Source organism: Loxodonta africana, chromosome 5 (genome assembly GCF_030014295.1).
Source record: "Loxodonta africana isolate mLoxAfr1 chromosome 5, mLoxAfr1.hap2, whole genome shotgun sequence".
NCBI classification, from domain to species: domain Eukaryota; kingdom Metazoa; phylum Chordata; class Mammalia; order Proboscidea; family Elephantidae; genus Loxodonta; species Loxodonta africana.
In genome coordinates, this window is record NC_087346.1 from 33,083,601 (window position 1) to 33,100,606 (window position 17,006).

The 17,006-nt window shown below is 38.1% G+C and overlaps 1 protein-coding gene across 1 annotated transcript in view; it reads right to left on the reverse strand.

The window, feature by feature from the left end:
- Positions 1–696: 696 nt before the first annotated feature.
- UGT8 (UDP glycosyltransferase 8) overlaps positions 697–17,006 on the reverse strand; it is a 117,827-nt gene continuing 101,517 nt past the window's right edge. Inside the window, exons 5-6 of the mRNA XM_064285414.1 lie at positions 10,831–11,050; positions 697–4,362 (exon numbers count right to left, since the gene is read on the reverse strand). Coding sequence (XP_064141484.1) covers positions 3,999–4,362; positions 10,831–11,050 — 584 coding nt within the window. The 3' untranslated portion in view covers positions 697–3,998. The remainder of the gene's footprint in view (positions 4,363–10,830; positions 11,051–17,006) is intronic.

The window sequence follows — 17,006 nt, forward strand, 5'->3', positions numbered from 1 at the left end:
TTTAAACAATGTTCAAGAACACAAAGCACAATGTACAATAACATGAAAGCGGTTAGCCTATTCAGTATATCCAGGACTATACTAACAACACATTCGAGTGCTTGCTCTGTGCTAATGCAATATGTTTTAAACACATTATATGTGTGCACACACACACGTATACATATATATGCACATTATATACACATACATATTATAACATATATATGTGTATACACACACATGCACGTAAACACTTCATAACACTATGAAATAATAATAAAGCCAGCCTATAAAGTCAGGACCCGCAGATGACCACAGCTTGAGTTCAAAATGTGACCTTCTCAAAAAAAAGCTACATGAAAGATCATCATAAACCATTGCTTTTACCCAAATATGAAGGAATCAATCATATCAAAGCTGTATTAAAAACAAATGACAAAACAAGTAGGAAATGAGGTAGAGCTGTCTTTGGTGGACACCAAGGCTTCTCTGACGTGGCATTCCTCTTCCTGGTTCTCCCAGAGTACCTGCACATACACCTGCCATAGCCCTCACCACTCTGCGTTATAGTCGCTTACATGTCTGTATCTCCCACATTACATGCTCCTTGAAGGTCACACATTGCCCTAATCATCTGTAAATTCTCTCAGCATCCAGCATATTTTCTGGTAGGAGGTAGATATTCATTGATTGCCAGATGAATGTCTTCCATGACAGTCACTAACTTCTGGTGGATAAACACGCTTGCCTGGTTTCCCTGCAGTGATGTGTATCAGACAAGGCACTTGACATTTGCAAGCAAAATGGTCCAAGAGTTATTACCACAACACCAAATTGAACTTCTTTCATGCTAATTTGATTGCATGTTTTCTGCCCTATGTTTAACTGCCACGTCTAATGAGTGCTGGTGGCGCAGTGGTTAAGAGCTCGGCTGCGAACCAAAAGGTCGGCAGTTCGAACCCACAAGTTGCTCCTTGGAAACCATATGGGGGAAGTCTACTCTGTCTTACAGGATTGCTATGAGCTGGAATCAACTCGATGTGAACGGGTTATTTTATTTTTTGTAATAGGCCTAATTATAACGGAGAGCTAGAAGCAGGGCGCTGAGGCGGGCTATCAGAATCCACAGGTCATCTGAACACAAGTATTTTTGTAGTCTTGGTGGAAGCAGGAATGGGTGGAAGACACCAGGATGACACATTGGGCTTCTGCTTTGCCTTGCAACCAGTGGTTCTAGCAGGGGTGGAGGAGGGCAAGGGCAGATATCAGACCACGTGATTAGGGTTTTAAAATTAGAGTCCCTGAGATTCCAGTGCAGTGGGGTTGCAGTGGGGGTGTTAGGTATCAGAATCTAGGGGCGGGGTGGTCAATATGCAGCTGGAAAAAGTTGAGGTGATTCTTTGAGGATAGTATTCCCAAGCCTAATTTATTAAGCACTGTAGGGGACCTTCCAGAAGATGATCAGTGTAGGACCTGGGAGCATAAGAATGTCCCCAAGTTATATACAAAGTTTCTATATTCTCAAGAGAGAATCTCTAGTTTTCTTCAATTTCTCAAAGATCATAAACCTTGCTTTCTCCCAAACACTAGCCCCTCTAATCCTGGACATCCAAATTCTGCCGCTGTGTCTATTTGGAGGGATATTTAGAAGTTAATGCTCTAGAGGAAAAGTAGATTGATGTCTTAATTTTCATTTGTGTTTGACATGATGGCCCGCTATGAAAATATTTGCAGAAGCTCTTTCTAAAAAAATAAAAGACTTTCTTGAAAGAAAACCTTCTTGAAAACTTTACTTTATTAGAGAATGTATCCCAAGTGCGGAAAATTAAAAACCATTCTATTTACCAATACTGGCTAACAATAAACTTTACTAGAAAAAAACGACAGTGATCAGTAGGTACCTCCACTTAACATTCTTCTGGGACAGAGTTTTAATACCCATGTTGATGTACTTGTAAGTTCCTCTGTTTAATAACGAAAAAAACATTCTCACATGTAATACATTGTTTTCACACTCAAATCCACATATAAAAATTGGGAGACCTGCCTTAGAAACATGTTTATAATGGATATACCTAATATTGTGAAATAAAATCTGAATAAAAATTTTATTGCAACATTTCTCTATTTTAAATCATGTTTATTGTTTAAATTTTTATCACAGTGGAGATTAACTTCTGCTTATTCATCCAGTCACTGCGAACTGTCAACTTCATCCAATTCCGAAAAAGTAAAATCAACTCATTCATACACTCTAAGTCCTGTTACCTTCCCACCACTCATTGCCTGTGGCTCTTTCCCATTTAATGCAACATTGTAATAAGATTGTGAAAAAGTATAACTAATAGGCTTATATGCATAATACCATTTCTTCAAGTATTCAGAGAGCAGTACGTTTGTCTGCACTGTACATTAGAAAACTACTCGTGACATTATTTCTAAGCATAGGAGAGTGGCTCCTGGTGGGAGTGTAATGATCTTTTATGTCACTGTGTATGACAAGGATTTACAGCAGTCTACAATTTTCACAACACTTCCCATGTTAGTGAATGACATTAGGTAAATGGTGTACTTTTCTACTCTTAGCTGTCAGACATGGGACTTCAAAACTGCGAATAAATAAAGCATACACTCAACACGTGTAGTGCAAATGCTAAGTAAACAGAATGACATGGAATAAACTCCAGTTGCCAACCAGTGAACGGTTCAATGGGGACATCCTGATTTTATGATGTCTGTGACTTGCATCCCTATTCTCAAATGAATACTGTCACTGTTCCATGTCAGCCACAATGACTGAAAAAGGCTGCTGAGGTGGGACTGAAGGAGTGAGGAGGGAAAAAAGAAACTCATTTTCACAAACAACTGGGACAATTTTTCCTGTCACTTCTGTATATCATGTAAAGTTTGATTTGTGAACAAGATCTCAGACCCCTCAAGACACAGCAGGTACCTATATAGAGAACTGCAAATGTTCCATTTAAAAGAATTAAATGTTGGCAACTATGTTATACAGATTGTGTGGCCCAGACAATAAAAAGATGACAAAGATTTTTTTTTTTCAGTAAAACTTTGGAAATATAACACCTGAACATTCAAAAATCACATTATAAAAAAAGCCATCAATTATATAAACACTGCCCTGTTGAACAATGCTGTACAAGCAATAATCTTCAGTACTTTGAACAAATGTCAGAGCTTTGCTGCTTTTGTCTGAATTATGCATTTAACATAATGTCACTCATGAAAAAAAAAAAAAGCTAGAAAATTCTTCCAGAGGAAAATTATTGGTAGATGGAAAACAAGTAATATGTGACAACCAATTTATACATTTACGTAATTGCATGGGCCTTCCCCCCACTTCCGGAAATGTCCACAGTCTGTAAGAAAAGGCAAATAAAAACAAAACAAACAAAACAAAACAAAAACTAAACAAAAAGTACAAAAAATCTTGCTGTCTGTCTTTTCATTTTCTTCCTCAGCTTTCAGTTTTGAGGGAAAAGTGTTCTTTCATGGTAGACTTCTGAGTTCACGCATATTAAACGCTAGAAGAGAAACATTTTGAAACCTGTCTTTCTACTTCATTCTTGAATGTGCTGTACCTTCAACAAATTTAACAAGCAGCCCAGCTAAAGTTCTCTTAATTAGGAGACACACACCTCTACACACACACACAAATCTAAGACAAAAGAAACCATTCCTTATCTGGGACACACACATAGCAAGATTTAAAACTAAGGTTGGACTCGGTCACTTAATTCATTTAAATAATTAAGGCTTCTAAAAGGTTCAGTGCCACAACTCTCTGCATCAGTACTTGGATAAAATACATTTTTGCATTTTAGGTTTGTGCTTTTTACAGCTGTCTTAATTCCACAGAATTTCATTAGTAAGATCCGATAAGGGACTGTTAGAATTGTTTACTGACAAATTACTTTTAGTAGTTGTTAGGCTAAATTATAGTGATAAAAATTCAGTGACTGACCAGATTTGTTAGCATCACCTGGACTGTTGGCTCATTTTACCTTTTTTTCATGCTTAATATGGCCATTTCGCTTGTACTTCCCATTGAGGAGTCCATTGTGGTAATGTCCATTAACTGTGCTATGCTTATTTCTAGACCAGAGACTTTTGATTTTTCTGTAGATAAATTTTGTCACCCAGGACAAGAGGAAATAAAACAAGGCAGCACCAAGCAAAAGCACAAAGGCAATATCCAGTAAAAAATACTGACAGAAAGAGATTTGATAAACAGCGGCACGTAGGTGATGGGCTCCATTGTGACGAAGAATGTAATCTATCCAATAGATAGTCCGATTGACAGGGTGACCAGGTTGATCCTTGTGAATTTCCGACAGCTTCTGGGCCCTCTGACGGTAGCTATGAAGTAGGGGCAAAACACAGTATGATCATGTATATATATGTCAAGGTTCATATTATGACTCTCCCATTTTAAAAAAGGGAAAAGAACAAAAATAATTATCTCTCATTAAGTACCTAGTGTATGCACAGTCCTTTCAACATATTACCTTATGTAAACCCATGAAATAAATAAAAAATTAAACAGGTAAGGAAAATGAAAATCAGAGAGACTTAGTAACTTGATTGTGGTCACAAAGTTGAGATTCAGATCCAAGTTTTTCTGACTTTGTGCTCTTCCACGCTACATCACACCTCTTACACACACCCCATCTCCTTCTCTCCACGTGCTTTTACATGTTTGTTCACCAAAGAGTCTCAGCCAGGGAGGAAAGTGAATTTTTTAGATTCTAAAAGAGGGTGGTAAAAGGAAAAAAAATGCAGAACCCTGGTCCATCATTCTGATTTCTTTCTAAGCAACGGTGTTTAATTTTGTTCTAATTTTAAATAGTATTAAAGGATTGTGTGAGATTCTTGTATTTACTGAGCAGGTGAAAACCACTGAGAAACACCACTAGCTATGAAGCTATATATGACATTATATGCAGTAAATGTATGTAGAGGAGCATATGTATGTATACCTGTATGTATGCACAGTAAAACCTACAAAAGCTGGAACCGGTGGAAGCGGAAACCTGTCAGAGAAGGAAAACTCAAATATTTTCCACTAAAATGAGCAACAGAAAAGTGGTAAAGGCGGAAAACTTGAGAGACTGGAAAAACAAGGCAGTCCGTCAAGTTCTGGTTCTCGCAGGTTTCAATGTACAAAGACAACAACCTCTCAAAACAGTTAATAAAAAATCAGTTAAAGTGGAAAATCACAAAAAATGATAAAATGTAAACACTTCATTTTAATTTAGAATATATAACTGCACACTTGGGAGCCAGTCTTTGACACATGGTCAAAGCCTCTCTGAGCATGGATTCCTGACTGGCGTTTGCAGCGATATTCAGCACAGATCTCCTTTCTTGCATATACCATACCTATAATCTTTTCTGGTTTTCAGTTTAAGCCTTTTTTAAGACAGAGTGAGAAATCAGAGATACTTATGAAGCAATCTGAATGCAGAATCTTTCTAAATTTTAACTTTCTCTTCTCAGCCTCCTGTTCAAATATTCACTACTGATCCCTAGTTTTAATAACAGCATTATTTTTTTAGCAACTCACCTGTATCATATCTTTTCAAGCAATTTAATTTTCACAGATACAACTCTTAAAACTCTCATAGTTTCATCAGTTTATGTAATATTTAATGAAATCATATTATCATAAGAACAGCAGGGATCAAAAGGCTTGGGAACAAACACAACTGACTCTTGCTAAGCTTACAAGTCAAGCTGTAGGAGCATAAGTGCATGGGTATAATTGAAAGTAGTCATGTAACTATGAACTTCAGGATAAAGTACACGTCAGTCAGTGTATAGATAGAATGGAGACTACTGGAGATGAGGAAATCGACCATGTTGAACTGGTCAATTGGAAGGTTATTTAAGAGAAATTAAGCTATGCATGAATCTATGTCTACTATCATAAACAATGCCATATTGGAGGTAAGTTTTATTTTTTCATCTTTAGACTATGGAATGCTCTTTTCTTGAACAAACCAGTGTGGATCACATAGGAGAGTGTTGAAAACAATCACTATCATTTAAATTCATTTATTTTTCAGCCATTCATTCCTGTAATAAATATGTATTGAGCACCTACTGGGCCTAAGACCCTGGGACAGGCATTGGGAGTCAAATTATGAATCCAGAAAGTAAACAACTCATAAGGTGTTTATAGTATGCAACAAGCTTAGGGTAATCCAAGGCCAATCTAATACCTGGTTAAATGTAGAAATTGTCACAGAAGAGTAACACGAACATTCAGAGAAAACAAATAACTTTCCACCAGGTGGGATTAAGAAACACATCATGGAAGATTTGATCCTTAAGCTGTACCTTATAGAAGAAGAAAAGTCTGGACACATCAGGCAAGGGTAACAAGTGAACTGAAGCATAACAGAAGGAGAGCAAGAATATCCACAAAACAAGTCCATCTGGAAAAAGTGTATAGTATGAGGACCATCTGGTTGGAGGTTAGACTGGAAGGCTACATGAGCCTACTCATGGGTGTTATGAATAACAAGATAAGTAGCTTGGTACTTAGAACCAAGAAGCCATTAGATCAGAGAGACAGGCTTATTAAACCAGAATGTTGGGAAGAGGATTAAAGAAAGGAAAAGACTGATGCTGGGAAGAACATTCAAAAGATTTTAATAATGGCTCAAGAGATAATGCCAAAAAAGTGACAGCAAAATTAGACAGATGGGGGAGAGCTGGCAGGCAGGCCTTGCAAAAAGCCTGCGTTAAAAGCCAAAGAGAAGGGAGAAGTCAGAGGTAACTGCAATTGATCCCAACTTGCATGATTCACAATTGTAGAGTTATTAACAGGTTAGGGAAGCATAGAACATGGAGGAGGCTGGGGCCAATGGTTATGGTTTGGAATGTAAGGAAAGAAAAGATCCCAAGGCAGCTGGAAACTCCAGGCTGGAGCTGTGGGATGATCAGCACCTAGTGAAAAATCTACTCAAATATTTATGAACTGATTTGATCATGGGCTTTTATACGAGTTATCTCTAACCGTGAATATTAAGCTTTAACAAATATGTAAAGAACAATCTGAGAAGCAGTTCGCAGGAGGGTCCTAAGACTGAAAGAAAAAGCAAGCCAAGGCTATTACTTGCAAGTTTCTTTCAATATGTTATGTACGATGAGAGGAAGCAATTTCCAAAAAGATATGTTTTCTCTGTCATCAGGGCCTCACACAAAATTACTGTTATATAATATTTATTTTAGAAGTATAAAACCTCATCCAAATATTAAGGGGCCATCCTCACCTTGTTTTGGAATTTGCTATTATTCCTAACTGATGGAAAAGAGAAATGAACTTTCTATTTGTCAATCTTTTGAGAAAATGCTAATGGAGTAAAAGGGCATCTTTAAAATATCAAAATGAAACATGATGTTCTGGAAAATAAACTTCAATCTTCTATTTTAACAAAGGAGGGGGAAAAAGAGAAAAGAAAAAAAAAAAACTTGGTCTTAAGGAGTCTTAACGCCCCTCTTTATGCGATGATTACACAGATTACATCCGATGAGGGTTCTTCTCTGGGGAATATGAAGTCTTGCAATGTGACTAACTGACCACCCATATGAAACGCCAATTAAGTTCACTTGCTCCTAGGTCACTACTCATCAGAAGAAGTTCTTACCACTCTGCCCCAGCTTACCTGAGTATGGAGTAAGGAATTCAGTTACCAGTAATGAGAACTTTATTCCTCCCCAGGGGCAGGCTCATAGATCTGGGACGCTTACTAACCCATTCAGGGTTCTAGGACCCTTCCGTTCAGGGCTGACAACAAGTGCATAGATCGACCGGGATGGAATACAGAGAGTTCACAGATTATTTTGAAAAGGAGACAGTTTCCTTTCTGCAACTGGCTTCAAATTTGCTCTTAAGTGGTCGTATTCTTTCAGCACAGCCCGCTTTACACTTCAAAATTTCCTCCAGTAAGAAAATGAACATTGAAAACAAACAAAACAAACACAGAATAATGTCATTACAATGAAGTAGTCACCCAAGCTACCTCTAAACTATTCCTAGGAATTTCCTGGATAAAGCCCTCTTTAATGGGAACACTTACCTTGTTAGGAGCTCACCTGACTTGTATATAACATTTTACAAATGTGTGTCTTCCATTTAAAAGTCGATAGCCACTGGCTGGATAATGCAAAATTATTGAGGATGAATTCCCCATCTATCTCTACAACTTGCTGTAAGTTAATAAAATTTCAAGATTCAAAAGAATTCTTTCCCCTCCAAAAAAAAAAAAAAAAAAAACCAATAGCCTTTCAGTAAATACACCCAAACAACTAGTAAGGGAAGAATTAAGATGTGTACTTATTTATTATTTTCTTTATATTATAGGTAAAAAAACATAAGAAATGTGTCTTTCATAATATTGATTACTTGGTTTAAACTAGAACATCTCAGGTACATTATTAGTGAAGCAAATTAGCATTTTCAATAATTACCCAAAAAAAACCCAAACCCAGTGCCGTTGAGTCGATTCCGACTCATAGCTGCATGTTAAATGGAGACCCTGGTGGCGTAGTGGTTAAGTGCTATGGCTGTTAACCAAGGGTCAGCAGTTCGAATCTGCCAGGTGCGCCTTGAAAACTCTACGGGGCAGTTTACTTTGTCTTACAGGGTCGCTATGAGTCAGAATGGACTCGACAGCACTGGGTTTGTTTTTTTTTTTGTTTTTGTTTTTAAATGTGAAAAATGGTCATGTATTTCAAACAAAGATAAATTAAATGACTTCAGTTTATAAAATGACTTTTATCCAGGACATTATACCCAAATCATTGTTATTTTTACATCGACTAAAATGTGTTTTCACCCTGAATGTACCAAGGATTTTTAGCTAAATATTTATATTTTTCAATGGTTATATGCAATTAACTCAGCATTTATCTCATCTGCATACTGTTCAGAATGTTATAAATGTATTCACTGTGCAAAGTTAAAAATATTCTGAAATTAAGCACTTACATACACTGCAAAATTACACGGCTCGACTTTTAACTGCAGTGTGAGCTAAGATTATAATCTGACCTCTGTGACTGACAGGGCTAATCTCTCAGAGAACACTCACTACCTGAGGACTATCCAGCCTGTTGCTCTTTTCTTGCTAACGGACTCAACCTCAGTAGCTCTGTAACTGACCTACTTTAAAAAGTAGCTTCCTTTAAAAGCTTGTATAGTTCATCAAAAACATCATGCTTTGTAAAGCATGAGGGCTTAAAAGAAAAACTAGAGGACACAGAGGAAGGAATATATGCAGACACTCTGGGTCACAGAACATATTGTTCCAAGTGCCAGAGCTGTAACCAAGACACTGGCTCCTTCACGGGGCCAGAGCATGAAGGCTGCCTCTGAGCCCACATAAAGACAGCATAATGGACCTTCAGTACGCTTGAATCCAGCCTTTCAGATGCAAGCTGCATCGTTTTATATGAAAGAATTTTTCTTATTGTTGGTTATTACTCAGAACAGTGCTTCTCAATCTAGTTTTAAACCAGATCACACAGATACCAACAGAAAAAAAACCATAATTTCAAAACATAAACATCATTTAAAACGCAAGATAAATTAAATATCATGGCTAAACGTGGGGAAAAATGACACTGTTTTAAAACTACACAGGCCTCCTTGCCACCCTTTGAGATTCTTGTGAACTGGCTCATCTCAGGAACAAGAACTGACAAAATAAAATAATGGCTCAGATTAGTCATTCACCTGAGTAAATAGATCTTAGTGTTTCAGTGACGCTCAGTGCTAGGGAAACCCAGCACCCAGGCTTATTGTGCAGTACAAATTACAAGAGCTTTGGAATCAGATGTCTTGGCTTCGCATTTCTACTCTAATTGTTGTGTACTTTTGGGCAAATTACTTAAACTCTCTGAGTTTCAAACAGGGATTCAAACCGGTTCTGCCCGGTTTAGTCATGGCTGAGGAAGCAACACTGGAACAGACTCAAATTTTTAAATTTACCGGGAACCGGAAAGATAGCAGGAACAGGAAAAACTGCAGGCCGAAACCCTGCTAGAAACTTACTCTCCCTCTTCCAGAACAAGGCAAGCATACTCATTGCATAGCAACCAAATCTGTTGCCCTTGGATTTTGAGCACAGTCCTAAACAGTGCTGCCATGCTCAAAGATGGTGGTAAGCTACTCAAAGATGGTGGTGCCCCATTCAAAGATGGTAGCCAACGACTGCACCGCTTTGAATGTATGTCACTCTCCTACAGTTTTGCCAATAATCCAACCTCACACATCAGGCTCCTGAAAGCGTTCTCTACACCTCTTCTGAGTCTCCCATTCCAGAGCTCTGGCCTGTAATTTTTCCCATTCCTGGTACCATGCGGAATGTGCTAAAATGTAAAACTTCGGGTCTATTCCTGTTTTGCTTTGTTGGCCACGATCAAATTGGTTTGAACTGGTTTGAACCCCAGGTTTCAAATGCCTCATCTCTATAACGTGGATAATAAAAACTGTGGCTTATGGCTATTATGAGCATTAAAATGAGATACAGGACACAAAATTTGATACGTTACGATACCCAATGATAGTTCCCTTTGTGGTTCCTTTCTAGGTTCGGCAAATCTTAGCAGAATAATATTAGTTTCTTAACATGGCTTGCCAAATGATTGCTATTTTTATTTTCCAAATTATAGAAAACATGCATAAGGCATTATATGCAGAAATCTAAAAGATACTTTTATAATTGGTTTATCAACAATTTATTGACAATAATTGGGTTATTTATAATATACCATAGCATGTCTACCTACTCTGCTTTAATATTAACTGAAACTTACCTGGGATTATTAATAACTTTCATCAGTGCTTCATACAGCTCTCCTTCCGTAACTGTCTTCCATTCTAGCAATATCCCCATGCCTTTTGCCTGTACCCGGGTCATGGTATCATAATGGTCTCCAAAGAGTGGGATTCCCACTACAGGTACACCATGGTACATAGTTTCAAAAATACTGTTCAAACCACCATGGCTCAGGAAGGCTTTAATATTTGAATGCCCTAGAGAAAGATGAAAAAGAAAGCAATTTACAACACTGAATATTGCTCGAGAATTTTTTTCCCAAAAAATCTTTTAAAAACTGTCATAATAGAAATACACATTTCAGATACAGAATTTTAAAAGGCATAATTTCACTGGGACCCCTGGTGAGGCAGTGGTTAAGAGCTAGACTGCTAACCAGAAGGTTGGCAATTTGAATCTGAAGCCGTCAACTGATAGGTTCTTGTCAAGCAGACTAGGAAGCTGAAGTTAGCCAGACACAGGGTTGGAAGAATAGAAAGGTTTATTCAGTTTGTGTACTGGGAGAGAAGCAGGATCTTGTGACTTAAGGCTGCCAGCTCCCAGAACCAGGGCAGATTTGCTCCTTTTATAGGGAATAACATACACACACATGAACAGTGAGGGGAGGATTTTCAGTCTTTTGCTGACTGCGCAGTCTACGTAATTTTAGTGAACCGGTTTTTGCGCACGGCTCTAAAAACACTGCGCACAGCCTTGAAAAAGTGACGACTGCTTGATACCACCCCAGGAAGGTCTTATAACGGGTAGGTTCAGAGGAGTCAGTGCGCCTGCGCCTCAGCCTCCTGCCAGGAGAAGAAACCTGGGGATTCGACCCATCATGCTGAAGTGCTGTAAAAGTTGTAAAAAGAAATGTAGCAAGAGTAGACTTTTCTGAAAAACAACTATTATGGGATAGTTAATACCCCTTTCGTGACTGCCTGCTTCAAATCCACTGCTGCTCCTTGGAAACGCTATGGGCCAATTTTCCTCTGTCCTACAGGATCACTAGGAGTTGGAATCGACTCAATGGCAATACGGTTCTTTTTTTTTGTTTGTTTGTTTAATTTCAGTAACTTCCACTATAAACCTATCGAAAGATGGTTTTTATATGGATAATCAGAGTCCTTGTTTGAGTTCTGCAAATGGTTAAGCCCTCAGCTGCTGAAAAGTTAGCAGTTCCAATATGCCCAAAGGTACCTTGAAAAAAAAGCCACGTGATCTACTTTAGTAAAATCAGCTATTAAATTATACTATGAAGTACAGTCTGTTCTGACACACTTGGGTTGCCATGAGACAAAACTGACTCGATGCCAACTGTCTTTTTATATACATATACATATACATATACATATACATATACATATACATATACATATACATATACATATACATATACATATACATACACTCACACGTATACATGTATATATATACATTTACTATCAAGTCAATTCTGACTCATAGCAACCCCTATAGCACAAGAAAACTGCCCCACGTGGTTCCCAAGGCTATAATCATTACGGAAGCTGTCACATCTGTCTCATATTAGTTGGCAGCCGAATACGTTAACCACCATGTGACCAGGGCTATACATATACATATACATACACATACACATACACATACACATATACACACACATATATTGATCTAAAATGTATATATCAATCAAAAGTAATTTTAAGTTGTTGTTAGGTGCCATTGAGTCCATTTCTACTCATAGCAACCCTAGGTACAACAGAATGGAACACTGCCTAATCCTGCGCCATCCTCACGATCCTTGCTATGCTTGAGACCACTACTGCAGCCATTGTGTCAATGCATCTTGTTGAGGGTCTTTCTCTTTTTTGCTGACCCTGTACCATACCAAGTATGATGTCCTTCTCCAGGGACTGGTCTCTCCTAAAAACATGTCCAAAATATGTAAGACGAAGTCATGTCATTCTTGCTTCTAAGAAGCACTCTGTCTGTTCTTCTTCCAAAACAGATCTCTTTGTTCTTCTGGCAGTTCACGGTACATTCAGTACTCTTCACCAACACCATAATTCAAAGGCATCCATTCTTCTTCAGTCTTCCTTATTCCTTATCCAGCTTTCGCATGCATATGATACAACTGAAACAACGTGACCTAGGTCAGGCGCACCTCAGTCCTTAAAGTGACATCCTTGCTCTTTAACACTTTTAAGAGGCCTTTGGCACCAGACTTGCTCAATGCAACGCACTGCTTGATTCCTTGACTGCTGCTTCCATGGGCGTTGATTGCAGATCCAAGTAAAATGAAATCCTTGACAACTTTAATTTTTTCTCTGTTTATCATGTTGCTTATTGGTCCAGTTGTGAAGACTTTGGTTTTCTTTAAGTAGAGGTGCAATTTGTACTGAACGCTGCAATCTTTGATTATCATCGGTAAGTGCTTCAAGTCCTCTTCACTTTCAAAAGCAAGCTTGTGTCACCTGCATATAGTCCAGTTTTTTGGGTTATTTGCTCACCATACAGACTGAATAAGTACGGTGAAAGCATACAACTCTGACATATACCTTTCTTGACTTCAAACTATGCAGTATCCCCTTGTTCTCTTCAAACAACTGCCTCTGGCCTACGTAAAAGTTCCTCATGAGCACAACTAAGTGTTCTAGAATACCCATTCTTTACAACGTTATCCATAATTTGTTATGATCCATACAGTCAAATGCCTTTGCGTAGTCAATAAAACACAGGTAAACATCCTTCTGGTATTCTCTGCTTTCAGTCAGGATCGATCTGACATCAGCAATGATATCACTCATTCCATGACCTCATTTGAATCCATCTTGAAGTTCTGGCAGTTCCCTGTCGATGTACTACTGCAACTGCTTTTGAATAATCTTTAGCAAAATTTTACTTGCATGTGACATTAATGACGTTGTTTCACAATTTCTAGATTCGGACGGATCACCTTTCTTGGGAATAGGTATAAAATAAATATGGATCTCTTCCAGTTCATTGGCCAGGTACTTCCAAATTTCTTGGCACAGATGAGTGAGCACATCCGGCACTGTATCCATTTGTTGAAACATCTTAATTTGTATTCCATGAATTTCTGGGGCCTTCTTATTCACCAACGTCTTCAGTACAGGTTGAACTTCTTCCTTCAATACTATTGGTTCCTGTTCACATGGTACCTCTTGAAATGGTTGTTGAACGTCAATCAATTCTTTTTGGTACAGTGACTCTGTGTACTCCTTCCGTATTCTTTTGATGCTTCCTGCATTATTCGGTATCTTGCCCATAGAACCTTCACTGTTTTAACTCGAGGCTTGAATTTTTTCTTCAGTTCTTTCACTTGAAGAAATGCCGAGTGTGTTCTTCCATTTTTGTTTTCTAACTCTAGGTCTTTGCACATATCATAATAATACTTTACTTTGACTTCTCAAGCTGCACTTTGAAATTTTCTGTTCAGCTCTTTACTTCATCGTTTCTTCAGTTCTTTAGCTACTCGACGTTAAAGAGCAAGTTTCAGAGACTTTTCTGACATCCATTTAGGTGTTTTCTTTCTTTTTAGTGACCTCTTGCTTTCTTCATGTATGATGTCCTTGACGTCATTTCACAACTCATCTGGTCTTTGATCATTAGCGTTCAATGTGTCAAATACTCAATGTCCGACTTTGGCTCTTCCGCTTCAACTTGAACTTGTAGATGAGCAATTAATTGATGGTCTGTTCCAAGGTTGGCCCTTGGCCTTGTTCTGACTGATGATATTGAGCTTTTCTATCATTTCTTTCCATAGATGTGGTCGATTTGATTCCTGTGTACTCTATCCAGCAAGGTCCATGTGTATAGTTGCCATTTATGTTGTTGAGAAAAGGTATTTGCAATGAAGAAGTTGTTGGTCTTGCAAAATCGTATCATGTGATCCTCAACATCATGTTTATCACCAAGGCCATATTGTCCAACTACAGATCCTTCTTTGTCTCCAAATTTTGCATTCCAATCACCAGGAGGCTTGTTTTTCGTTAATATCTTCAGTGCAGCTTGGACTTCTTCCTTCAGTACCATCTGTTGAAATACCAAGCGTGTTCTTCCCTTTTGGTTTTATTTATTTATTTATTATTGTGCATTAGATAAAGGTTTACAGAACAAATTAGCTTCCTGTTAAACAATTAACACATATATTGATTTGTGACCTTGGTTGCCAACCCCGCTGATGTGTCAAAACTCTCCCCTTCTTGACTTTAGGCTCTCTATTTCCATTTGTCCAGCTTTCCTGTCCCCTCCTACTTCTCGTCCTTGCCTCTGGGTTGATGGGCCCATATAGTCTCATATACGTGATGGAGCTACGTGTATTACTGTTTGTTTTATGGGCCTGTCTAATCTTTGGCTGAAGGGTGAACCTCAGGAGTGATTTCAGTGCAGAGCTAAAAGGGTATCTGGGGGCCGTTCTCTCAGGGTTTCTCCAGTCTCCGTTAGACCAGTGAGTCTAGTTTTTTTTTGTGAGTTTGAACTTTACATTTTTCTCTAACTCTGTCCAGGACCCTCTATTGTAGTCTCTGTAAGGGCAGTCAGTGGTGGTAGCTGGGCACCATCTAGTTGTGCTGTACAAAGTCTGGTAGAGGCTGTAGTAGTTTTGTTCCATTAGCCCTTTGGACTAATCTTTCCCTTGTGTCTTTGGTTTTCTTCATTCTCCCTTGCGCCAGATGGGGTGAGACCAGTAGACAAATCTTAGACGGCTGCTCACAAGCTTTAAAGACACGGACACTACTCACCGAAGTAGGATATAGAACATTTTCCTTATAAACTCTGTTATGCCAATTGAGCTAGATGTCCCCATGTCCATGGTCCCAGCCCTCAGCCCAGTAACTTGATCGCTATGGGAGTTTAGATCTGTCTATGTGTCTATGAAGCTTCTATGGCTTTGCCTTGACAAAGTTGTGCTGTCTTCCTCAGTATTGTATACTGTCTTACCTTTTACCAAAGTTACCACTTACAAAGTTACCACTTACCCATTGTCTAGTTAGTGTTCTTCCATCCCCACCCCCCCATCATAACCATCGATTGTTTCTTTTTCTGTGTAAAATTTTTAAAGAATTTTTATAATAGTGGTCTCATACAGTATTTGTCCTTTTGTGATTGACTTACTTCTCTCAGCATAATGCCCTCTAGATTCATCTATGTTCTGAGATGTTTGGTAGAATCATCATTGTTCTTTATTGTTGCACAATATTCCATTATGTATATGTATCATAGTTTGTTTATACATTCATCTGTTGATGGGCACTTAGGGTACTTCCATCTTTTTGCTATTGTGAATAATGTTGCAATGACATAGGTGTGCATATGTCTATCATGTGACAGCTCTTAATTCTCTGTGATATATTTCTAAGCGTGGGAATGTTAGATCGTACAGTATCTCCATTTCTTACTTTTTAAGGAAGTGCCATATCATTTTCCAAAATGGCTATACCATTTTGCATCCCCAGCAGTGCATAAGAATTTCAATATTCCCACAGCCTCTCCAACATTCCTTATTTTCTGTTTTTTTTTTTTTTTATTTGTACCAGTACTGATGGGGTGAAATGGTATCTCATTGTAGCTTTGATTTGCATTTCTCTAGTGGGTAATGACTGTGAGCATTTCCTCATGTGTCTGTTGGCTGCCTGAATGTCTTCTTTGGTGAAGCACTGTTCATACCCTTTGCCTATTTTTAATTGGATTATTTGTCTTTTTGTTGTAAAGGTGTTGGACTTCCTATAGATTTTAGAGATTAGACTTTTGCTGGATATGTCATAGTCAAAAATTTTTTCCCAGTCTGTAGATTCTTTTTTTACTCTTTTGGTGAAGTCTTATGATAAGCATAAGTGCTTAATTTTTAGAAGATCCCAGCTATCTAGTTTATCTTCTGGTGTTTGTGTATTGTTAGTTATGGTTTACATTCTATTTATGTGATATATTAGGGGCCTTGAGCATTGACCCTATTTTTTCATCTATGATCTTTATAGTTTTGGGTTTTATATTTAGATCTTTGATCCATTTTGTATGGTGTGAGGTATGGGTCCTGTTTCATGTTTTTACAGAAGGACATCCAGTTTTCCCAGCACAATTTGTTAAAAAGACTGTCTTTGCCCCATTTAATGGACTTTGTCAAAGATAAGGTGAAGGTAGGTGGATGGTTTACTTTTGGATTCTCGATTCTGTTCT